The sequence below is a fragment of the Euprymna scolopes genome, chromosome 20 (genome assembly GCF_053919585.1).
Source record: "Euprymna scolopes isolate OS-2025 chromosome 20, ASM5391958v1, whole genome shotgun sequence".
Lineage (NCBI taxonomy): Eukaryota > Metazoa > Mollusca > Cephalopoda > Sepiida > Sepiolidae > Euprymna > Euprymna scolopes.
In genome coordinates, this window is record NC_136501.1 from 82377887 (window position 1) to 82390318 (window position 12432).

General features: G+C 35.1%; 1 protein-coding gene across 4 annotated transcripts in view; it reads right to left on the minus strand.

The window, feature by feature from the left end:
* Positions 1–11396, minus strand: part of LOC145241496 (calcyphosin-2-like) — a 145804-nt gene extending 134408 nt beyond the window's left edge. For all 4 annotated transcript variants that reach the window (XM_080104512.1, XM_080104514.1, XM_080104513.1 and 1 more), the window contains exon 1: positions 11032–11396. In XM_080104512.1, the coding sequence (XP_079960638.1) occupies positions 11032–11034 (3 nt within the window). In that variant the 5' untranslated portion in view covers positions 11035–11396. The remainder of the gene's footprint in view (positions 1–11031) is intronic.
* Between the last annotated feature and the right edge of the window lie 1036 nt (positions 11397–12432).

A 12432-nucleotide genomic window follows, 5' to 3' on the forward strand; every position in this document is an offset into this window, starting at 1 on the left:
AGCAACACCATCATCGCCCAATAAAGCAAGAACTAGGGAAGGACCAGGATCCAGATCCCAATCCCAATCTACCTCAAGAGAAGGAAACGAAGAAACATTGGAGGAAATGGAAGTAGAAAACAAAACACCCCTAGACAAATAAAATGGAACAAAATAAAAGAACTCAAAATATAACAGCCATACAATGGAACTGTAGAGGATTGAAATCCAACTATGAAGAATTAAAACGATTAATTAAAGATCACAACCCAAATATCGTATGTCTACAGGAAACTCTAATGAAGGAAAACTCAAACCTCTCCCTTAGAGACTACGAAGTATATAACAAAATCAACCTATCACATATAGACCATAGACCAACAGGTGGTACAACCATTTTGTTAAAGAAAACAATACCCCATGAAAAACTCATTTTAAACACAGAACTACAAGCCATAGCAGTAAGAGCTACCTTACATCAAACTATCACAATTTGCTCAATCTACATTCCACCAAAATATAAATTAAAAAAAATTCAAATAAATCAAATAATCGAACAGCTTCCTGCACCATCATTAATCCTAGGGGATTTCAATGCGCACAGCAACCTTTGGGGAGACAGACAACGAAATCATAATGGAAATATAATAGAATCCATACTAGAAACCACAAACATGTGTGTACTGAACAACGGCAAACACACCTACCTACATCCATCTACAGGAACAACCTCAGCTATAGACCTGACACTCAGCTCTCCGACTATCTACATGGACTTCAATTGGGATATCCATGAAGAACAGTGTGGTAGTGACCACTACCCAATTTTCATTAAAACAAATAAACCCACAATAGAAGACATAGTACCAAAATGGCAACTAAAGAGAGCTGACTGGTCCACATTCAGAAATCTCTGCCAAACACAAATAAATAACGAAATACTCCAGGAACCTGACCCAATAGCAACATTTACACAAAGATTAATAAAAATAGCGGAAGAAACAATCCCTAAAACTTCAAAGAAAAACAGCAAGCACAAACCATGGTTCACAAAAGAGTGTAAAGAAGCAATTAAGAAAAGGAAAAAAGCCCTAAAAAAATTCAGATTAAACCCAACCTCAATAAACTTAGAGCTCTACCGCCAAGCTCGTGCAAAAGCACGACAAATAACCAAAAAAGCTAAACGAGAAACATGGCAAGATTATGTATCTAAATTAAATAATAAAACACCTAGCAAGAAAGTATGGGACATGGTGAGGAAGATAAATGGAAAGCAAACCCAACACCCCATTATACACCTAAAAAACCCGGATGGTGGAAAATGCACGGAAAAAAAGGATATGGCAAATCTACTTGCTGAGCAACTAAATAAAAACTCCTCTCCCAAACACCACAGCTTAACATTCCAAAACTACAAAAAAGAAGCAGAAGAAAGAAAGCTGTACTTCAGCTCAAACAATACAGAAAAATACAATTTACCATTCACAATATCTGAACTTAAAAACGCTCTGGATAGAAGCAAAGATACTGCTACTGGACCGGACGAGATACACTACCAATTTTTGAAACAACTACCAGAAACCTCATTAAACACTTTCCTGAATATACTAAATAATATCTGGCTCTTAGGCTACTTTCCTAACGCTTGGCGAGAGTCCACGATCATACAAATCCCAAAACCTGATAAAGATCCCACAAATCCAACAAACTACCGCCCTATCTCTCTAACCAGCTGTATCTGTAAAACCATGGAGAGAATGATAAACGATCGACTCGTATGGATATTAGAAAAAAATAAAATATTTGACAAATATCAATGTGGTTTCAGAAAAGAAAGGAACACAATGGACCAATTGGTCAAAATGGAATCGTACATTAAAGACGGTCTTATTAGAAACCACCATGTGGTGTCAGTATTCTTTGATTTAGAAAAGGCATACGACACTACATGGAAATACGGCATTATGAGGGACATACATAACCTTGGAATCAGAGGAAGGATGCCAATATTCATACAAAACTTTCTCGGGTCACTCATTTAGGGTACGCCTCGGGAGAGATGTCTGAGGTATACGGACAGGAGATGGGAGTGCCCCAGGGAAGCATAATATCAGTTACACTCTTCCTCCTAAAAATCAACATCAGCAAAGCAGTGACTACAGACATTGACAAAGCCCTCTTTGTAGACGATTTTACAATCAGCTACTCATCCCCTAACATGCAAACAATAGAAAGGAAATTGCAGGAGTGCCTTGATAAAATTGAAAAATGGACAAATGAAAATGGGTTTATCCTCTCCAAAACTAAAACAGTATGCATACACTTTTGCAAAAAGAGAGGATATCACCATGACCCACAACTGAAAATAAATAACAACACAATACCAGTGGCACAGCAAACCAAATACCTGGGAATGATCCTGGACAATAAACTCAATTTCAAGCCACATATAGATGCACTAAAAAAAAAATGCCAGAAAGCATTAAACATATTAAAAATAATATCCCACACAAACTGGGGAGCAGACAGTAAAACCATGCTCCTATTGTATAGAGCAATCATAAGACCAAAGCTGGACTATGGTTGTATTATATACAGTTCAACAAGGAAATCATACCTAGAAAAATTGAAACCAATACAAAATCAAGCACTCAGACTCTGCCTAGGAGCCTTCCAAACATCACCTATTCTAAGCCTACACACAGAAGCTAATGAACTCCCCCTTCACCTGAGATGGGAAAAACTCTCACTCCAATATACATTGAAACTTAAAAGTTTACCAGAAAATCCTGCTCACGAAAAAGTATATACGTCAATGTATGAAAATTTCTATACCAGCAGAACTACAGCTGCTCAACCTTTGAGATATCGCCTTAAAAAGGCTATTATAGAAGGATACGAAGAACCAAAAAACATACAAACTTACACAATTCATAATACTCCACCATGGACAATCACAGAACCATACATTGACATGACTATCAAAATGGCCAAAAAACAGACTAGCAATCAAACCTATCAAAACAAATTCCTAGAACTCAGGGATGAATACTCCACATACAAAACCATCTATACAGATGGCTCAAAAATAACTGGAAAAGTAGGAGCAGCAGCAAAAATGCATAATGCACACAAGCAAATCCGATTACCAGATGGTGCCTCTATATACACTGCAGAGTTACAGGCTATTAAGATGGCTCTTGAACTGGTCCAGGAGTCTAGTGAAAACAAATTCCTTATCTTCAGTGACTCCATGTCCAGCTTAATTGCATTGAAAGGAGGGAAAGTAAACCACCCGTACATCCTGGAAATTATAGAAACATACCAACACCAAATAAAGAATAAAACAATAGTACTAGCATGGATACCGAGTCATGTCGGCATAAGAGGAAATACAGAAGCTGACAAACTAGCTAAAGAAGCAACAAAGCTGATACCTTCAAACAGAAAAATCCCATACACGGATACGAAAAATAAAATAAACTACTACATAAAAACAAAATGGCAAAAACTATGGGACGAACAACTAAACAACAAACTTAAAGAAATACACCCAAATGTTGTGCAAGAGAGAACCATAATACCAATACGAAAAGTAGACACTATATTCACCAGAATCCGAATTGGTCACTCAAGACTAACACATGAATACCTTCTGCTTTCAGAAGGTATTCATCCCTCAATGCAGAATCTGCCAACAACCACTAACCATTAAACACATATTAATGAAATGTAAAAAATATGAAAATATTCGTACGAAATATTTCAAGGAACAAAACCTTAAAACAATATTTGAAAAAGAAACACCTTACAAAATATTAGATTTCCTGAGAAAAATTAAACTTTTGGAACTTATTTGAAAATAAAGCAAACCACTGGCCAGTCTCAAATGAAGAATATTCTCTTCACCTTTTATGGCATGAAATGACCTATAGGGTTGATGTGCCGTTAAACAAAAACTTACCTTACCTATCCGAAGGTAGTGTTAGACACAAGGTCGGTTTTTAATATAGGGAATCCAACTCTTTATTTTTTGTATTATCACGGACTTAGGGTTAGTAGTAGGAAAGGGCTGTCGTTTATAAAATGGAGAATCGAACTTTTCTTTTCGCAACAAAAAGTTATAATTGCGATGGGCGAAAAATGAAAACGGAGGATTAAAAAACACTGATAATTTCATGAGAATACATTATTTACATCTTCATACCATTTTACATGTAACTATTTAAAAATGAAATATAAACATTACCTATAAACACTCAGGATTATAAAAAATAAATATAAAACGATTAGGAATTTAAAATAGAGGGTCAATTTCACAAATAAATTTAACGTAAAATGAGCTGCTTTTCCAAAACATTGTAGTGTTACCAATTTTTAATTATGTGCGCTTATTCGAGGAAGGGGGTGTCTACTTTTTAAGCGATTACTCATGGTTTTACAACATCGCAAATCGAACTTAATTTAGTGAGAAACAATTTAGTTAACATCCATAAAGAATTAGGGTGGCCAGAAACGATCATTTTACGTTAAATTTATATTTGAAACTGATCTAACACTCTAAATTCTATAATGATCGCGGTACTTGTGCAGTTTACGTCCGCCATTAAAAAGGGAAAATTTTAACAAAAAAAAAAACTATTATATTCTACGTACCCGTTATGGAATGAAGTTCTCATAAAAAAATTTCACTTAATTTCATCAAGTAGTTTTGTTTTTATCGCAAAAAGCATTCATTTGAGGCATTCGAAACAGTCAATCTAAACTACGCCATTAGCATTGATTTTCATCGAAATATAATGGATTACTTCCCTTTGATATCAATTAAGCGATTTATATATATATATATATATATATATATATATATATAATTCCATGTTCCCGAGATTGAAAACAAGCTGTAAAAACAAAACTACTTGATGAAATTAAGTCAAACTTTTTAGAACTTCATTCCACAACGGGTACGTAGAATATAATTGTTTTTTGAAATTTTCGTTTTTTAATGAGGGACGTAAACTGCACAAGTACCATGATCGCTTTTCTTTCCGTCAATTTAAAAAAATGGGTAAACAATCTATACAAGTAATATTTCATTTTGGAATAGGGATTTAGCTGCGTGTTAATCTACAAAGTCGTTGTTGTCACTGTTGTGGTCATCGTCATCATCATCACCATTTGCACGTTTTGTTTTATTTTTTATAGCAAAGTAAATCAATTTAATAACCTATCAAATTTTTATAATTAAAATAAAATTTTAGTTCATAAGATCTACAGCAGATGTGCTAACGGTTATATCACATAGGATTAGTGAATTTCTTGACAAAGGTTTCCTTTCCAGGGCAATTGCTCTTGACATATCAAAGGCCTTCGATAATGTATGGCATAAGGGCCTACTTCACAAGATTTCCAGCTATGGTATTACTGGAAATGTTTTCTCAATCATTAAATCATTTCTCTCTGATAGGTTCAGAAGAGTAGTGGTTGATGGGCAGAAATCAGAGGGGAGTCCCCCAGGGGTCCATTCTGGGCCCAACTCTCTTCCTGATCTACATCAATGATCTCCCAAAACACCTACTTAAATCATTTGTTGACATCTATGCTGATGACACGACCATCTATGGCAACACATCAAAGGCTGTAAATGACAGTTCTCTCTAATTCTCTCTCCTTTGATCTTGAGCACGTGGTACAATGGAAGAGGTGGCTGGTCACTTTTAATGCATCCAAAACCAAGCTTCTATCTTTACATCATCAACACTCTGATCCCCATCTGGCATCAATTGAAATGGATGGTTCTCGTCTTGGGGAGGCTCGATGTTTTGACAAGCTTCTGGGTTTGACCTTTACTCCTGATCTGAAATGGAACACGTACATCAGGTCTGTTGCCAGGAACGCTGGGAAAATGGTAGGATTCTTCTATCGCTCCAGAAGATATCTCACTACTGATGCAATTCTCTATCTTTATAAAAGCCAAGTACGTCCAAGGATGGAGTATTGCTGCCACATCTGGGTAGGAGCTGCTAAAAACAGCCTATCCTGCCTTGACAGAGTACAAAATAGACTTCGTGGTTTGGTGGGGGATGCCCTTTTCTCTTCCCTGCAGCCTCTCTCCCACAGAAGAGACGTTGCGAGCCTGTCTTTGTTTTATCGTTATTTCCATGCCAAGTGCTCGTCTGAGCTCCAATCTCTCGTCCCCCCCCCCCGCCAATCTTTCACAAGAAACACCCGTCTGGCTGAAACTACTGTTAATAATTTTCCCCACTCTTTATCTGTGCCTAAATCCAAACGTAGATTCCATGAACAAAGCTTCTTTCTCAGAAGTGCACGATTGTGGAACTCTTCCGCTTGCCTGTTTCCCACCTGACTACAACTTGGATGTCTACAAATCCAACATAAACAAATTCCTGACAAACCGCACCCTTAAGTAAGACACTCTATCAAATCTCCAATACTAATGATTACTACAATACTATCTCATTGATTACTGTACATGCAATAACCCTTCTCCCTGGGTGGCCTCCGGGCCTTGATAAGTGGTGAACCCCATGTTAAAAAAAGAAAAAAAAAAAAAAAAGCTCACGCAATCTCACGTTAAAAATGTTTTTCTAAATAGTAACATTAATATTTAGAAATTTGTTCGTAACAATGAGAAGTGACGTTGTTAAATATGTTGTTCTTACATCGTTTTCTTATTTTGCCTACCAATCTTTGAATATTTTCAACTATTTAACTATTTATGTAAGTGGCATGTTATACAGTAAATACGAACTGATACAATATAGCTTTGTTTTAAAATCAAAATAAATGTTTTGTTGTCTTATAATTTTTAATTAATTAGAAAAAATATATGCGGACATTACCCAGGGGTTTATGTAATAATTTGAAAATTTACGAATGAAACAAAACAAAAACAAAACAAATCTCTAATTAAATATGTATAAATTTTAAAAGAATCAGAATCGGAAATTTCGAAAGGAATTGGTAATTGTATCGGAATCAGGAAAAATTTTGGAATCGTCCCATCGCTAATATATATATATATATATATATATAAAAGGCACCGTGTGTGTGCGTGCACGCGAGTTTGTTCTCTATGAACTCCAAAACGACCGAACTGATCAAAAAAAATTTACACACATGTAACTTATGTGCCTGGGAGAGTTCTTAGATAGGTCTTGTATCGGAATGCATCTGATAAGTATAAAAAATCGATAATTGAAGAAATCCTATTAAAGAAGGAACAGTCAGATTTTGAGCAAAGTTAACACTTTTATACAACCTAACATAAGTACACTTGAGAGGTTTTATCAACACACAAGCGGAAAGGCTCAACATATAAAATCAACAGCAGGTTCTTTGATAAGACAGGAGCACGTTCAAGATCAATATTTCTGTTTAAAGCACAATGAAACCATTGTATTTAACTTTTGCATTTTAATTTTTAATTCAAGTTGTTGTGGTTTGCCAGTTAACCACTCCCATGTTTGTAAACAAAAACACACTGACACCCCTCAAACATGTCACGACTGTAGCAGTGACCATTTTCAAGCAACAAAGAGAAAACACAAAAATTTTATCTTTCACAACCTAAACAATAGACTATTATTTCGAACCTAGATTAAAATATAGTTAATAAACACTGAAGCCACTTTTTCAATGCCTAAATAAAAAGGAAAATTGTAATTTTGAATTATTGTAATAGGCTATTATTGTAAATTTTTTATTTTGGTGAATAAATCGCGAGTTAAGAGTACTCTGATCTTGACTGCACTTTCGTCAAGTCAGCATTCTCAGTCACCATAGGGACCAGGGGTAGCAGCAGCAGTACATCTTACAGCCTGCCACTCCAGCACTGTGCAGATCTCCTATCTCCTCTTTCTGACTTGTTACATAATAGGAAGAAGAAAAACTGATATTTTAACAAAGTGAAGCAAAAACAACATTCTTACCTGTCCATCCTGCACCTGATGCCCAGTTTTCACTGGTCATTGATACATCGGGTACAGCTGTAGGTGCAGTGTTGCAACAGCAGCACCACCACCAACTATAACCTCTTGCATATTTTTCAAGGCAGCTGAAACCAGCAAAATGTTTCAGCAGGTTTGACTGAACTCCTGGCTATGTACCTCGCAGGAAACACTTTCAGCATTCACTTGAGGACCATCAATTTGTGATCTACACTGATCACTGTCCACTTACGTTCACACTGCGTTCTAAGCCAGACAAATATTTTCATGAAACTTAACACTTAGATTTTGTTTCACAATTTGCCAATAATATCCAGCGCATCTCTGAACAGGATGCGGCGACAGACACATTGTCCTGCCTTCCTATTAATTCTCTGTCCTCACTTTTGGATATCGACTTACAGCAGATGGCTGTAAACCAATTACATCTTTACACTTTGGATCTATCGTCATCTGAATTTGCAACTTGCAAATTCTCATATCTACCTGTGCCCGCTGCAGGTACGCAGATCAACTGTGACACCTCAACAGATTCGCTCTCATGACTCATTGCAGAGTTGTTTTTAAAGATATTCTGACACAATCTGGCAGACACTTGATTCAAAGTCAACCGTGAAGCTGATTACAACTAGATTTTCTGGTCAAATATGAGGTGTGACATCACTGCCTGGCCACGTTCTTGTGTTTCCTGTCAAAAGTCACAGGTGCACAAGCATATCTGTGCACCTCTTGGAACATTCAGCACTCCAGAGTCTAGGTTTAGCCATGTTCATATTAATCTGGTTGAATTTACAAAAAAATTAAACTAGATAAACTTCCGGAAAGAACTGAAAAAAAAAAATTAATGAAAACGGAAAAGTTTTTCATTTAATTTTAGGTTAATTTATTCTTTCCGGAAGCAATCGTTCTCCAGTTTAATTTTTTTGTTATTTATTTCATGCTTCGGTCATAGTTTAAAATACTGATTTCTCCCTTGGATTTTAACAGCAGGTGCACAAAATAAAATGGTGTCTCCAGTTTCGGCGATAATGTGTAGAAGTACCAAAAAATATAGGGGTTTGCATTATTGTACACATAGATTTGAAAAAGCTGTCAAAATAACAAATATATAACAAATAAATGTTATCAAATGCAAGATAAGTTACTGTTCTTCCTAACCGGATAATTTTCTAGTGTTTTTATTTAATGTAACATGTTTCGTAATTTTGAATATATTATTTTCGACATGACAAGTACTGTTGTTTTCGCTTAAAACCACGTATTTTAAAAAATCGATCTGTCGACTCTATCTTAACAAATTGTCAAAAACTATTTTCATGGATAATTAATTTTTACCTTATCGGTTTTGGTAATTTTTGGATATGTTTGTGGCAGAAACAAATGGCACTTTTTTCTTTTAACGAATCAATGCCTCTCTCCTGTGCTATTTGGCCACGTACTGACCAATCAAGGGTACGGCGCATTGATCCTTCCTATCCCCTAAGGAATTTGGCCAGCATCCGGTTTGAGGAATAAGAACTTGTCCTTACTGAGAAAGACATCAAACGGAACGGACCCTTTTTCTTCGCTCTCTCCACCTCGGTGTTATTTCTACCGGTATCGACGATTCCACTGGAATAACTACCGCGATAGCACCAGGTAGCCGGAGTCCAGCTTTTGACAAGGAACATATCACATTCTCTTTAATAAACCTTTTCTGTGTTACCTTTTATGAAGTTGTTGCGTTCATCATTTCAGAAGCTTGTATTGAATTATTTATTTTATTAGGTTGTGCCCTAAAAGCATTCAAAATCCTAAATGTTTATTACTGTGACAATTACCATTGGTTTTACTTACAATTCAATATTTTGAATTTCACTATTATAACGAAAAAGAACCAAACTTTCATAACCACATCTTAAAATAATGTTATTTTGGTAACGAATGTGGAGAACAATCTATTATATCTATAAAAGTGAACGTGTCTGTCTGTCTGTCTGTCTGTCTGTGTGTCTGTGTACATTTCCCTACGCAATAACTCTGTCAATTTTTAGTCTATAGACTCGAAATTTGAAATACCGGATACTGAGATTTGGGAAAATCGATGTGACGGGTGTCAGCCAGAAATTTGGCTGTTAAGGGGTCAAATTTCAACGATTTGACCTTTAAGAACTCTACCAAACTCCTCCGACAATTTTGGGTCTAGACACTTGAAATTTTAGATATAGGTTCCTTGAACCTGGATCTAACTTAATAAAGTGATTTGAGCCCGAAACTATAAATTTTAAGGGGTCATAATAGGGGTCAAAGTTAAAAAAAATTGACCGCTATTTTTTTTTTTTTGCTCAACATACACCTCCAAACACCCGGGCAACGCCGGGATGAAATGCTAGTACAAGTATACAATATAATAAAGAAGCGTTACAGGGAATGAAGAACACTGAAGCTGCATATCTACAAGTTCTACACTCCCATCACGCATACTCTCCCATTGTCTCATCACCGCCCCCCGCCCCCCCAAAAAAAGTGATACAAGAGCCGAGAAAGGTCAAGGAGGATGGAAATCCCGAAGAGAGCGCTGACCAGACCTCCGCTGGACAAGCGCGAAGAGAACTGGGACCTTGGGGGGGTAGTACCACTCAAATTCCAGTATAAACCAATGGCCACTGCCAGCGAGAAATCAATGGTAAGAGGCTGTTGCGATGACGCAAATTTATTTGCAAATGCTATAAGGAGCTAGAAAGAGCTGGCTGGACGTCTGGGAGACCTGTTGTCACTCAGCTTCTAGAGAACACCACAGGTTCCCAATCAGATCTTTGATGACTTGTGTGAAAGCTCCATGTGAGCCAATAATAAAATTAAAAATAAATAAAAATTTGTCAAAAAAAAAAAAAAAAGGAACGAAAAAATAACAATGAAACTAAAGACTCCCGGGCAACGTCATGTAAGTACAACTAATTCTTTAAAGATATCGAATTAAGAAAAAATATTTTAAAATAAAAGAAAAAATACTTCAAAGGTAAAAAAGAGCACCTATATTTACAATTCGAAACTGCTGAAATAATTTTAAAATCGTTTAATCAAGGAATTTTTTAAATAACTTTACCATTTGATGATTTTCCGTGTTTTTTTTTTGTTGTTGTTTTTTTTTTTCCTCTTAAGAAGTCGATTTCGTCCGTTAATTTTGTGTGTGTTTTTTGTTTGTTTGTTGTGTTTCTTCCCCAGAAATTGTAAATTTAATCCATTGCTTTTTTGCTGACATACACACTCGGTTTTTCTTTCTTTCTCTATTTAATTTTTTAAAATATATTTTTCTTTTTAGCCTTTATAAAGAAACGAAAGAAACAATTAAAAAATATAAATGAACAATGATAGTATGAGGAAATCTAACACAACACGCGGTAAAAATAATTTGGCTACGAATTAATTGCCCTGCACACAAGCGACATGTGTTATTTTCAGGTTGCCATGACAACGCTTACAACTTACATTAATTTTCGTTCCGAGAATTTAATTGGAGTATTTATGTAGATATTATAGAATATATATATTATGTAGATATTATAGAATATATATATATATATATATATATATATATATATATATATATAAGAAAAAGAACTTTTGTAATCATTTAATAAATTGAGATTGGAACGATGAAAATAAGTTTAAAGGAAAGACAACTCGTAAAAACTATAAGTTAGAACCTCTTTAGTTGAAGAAAAGGAATTTTATTATCGAGGAAGCATACTAAACCTGGTAGGTTTTTGAAAGTCGAAAGAAGTAGTTTTGTTAATTAATTTGAAGATCCAGACGAATTACATTTACCGCTTTTTTATTTTTTCCAATAAAGTCTTTAAAAAAAAAAAGGAAAATTTTGGTCACTTTTGCATGTCAGTGACATGAGGCGAATGTGTATTTTAGTTTCCTGAACCGCCGACAGATACAAGCCAAGGAACAGGGGTCGATAACTATTTCTTTTCTAAAAGTGCGTGCAAACTAAAATTATATTTTGCTACATTTTTATACAACTTTACCGTAACAAAAAAAATTATAAAAACAATCTATAAATGTTTCGTGTTTTTATCATATTTATTTTATTTTAGGTACGGGCAATTCTAATGGCTGCTTAGGTATGGGACCTGATTTTGAACGCCAGTTAATTATATTTTAATTTTCGGTTACTTTTTGATTATGTTTAAAAGATTACAGTTTGAAGTTAATTTCTGAAAGAAAAAATAGCGTGTGAAATAAAAAATACATGGAATAATTTTATCTCAAATTGTCGGAAATTTATCTTGTTTCTAGATAAATTCCACGCGAAAGTAACTAGCCTGAAAAAAAAATAAAAGCATGAAATAAAAAAAGGGGGGGGGCAAAGAATAAAATATAAAGGTCTTGTTTCAAAACGAAGAGATTTTATTTACAATAAAATTAGTTGAAAATTTTTCCCTTTGCTGGCATTAAATTCAAAGAACGCCAAGGTAAAATATAATGAAAAAAAACA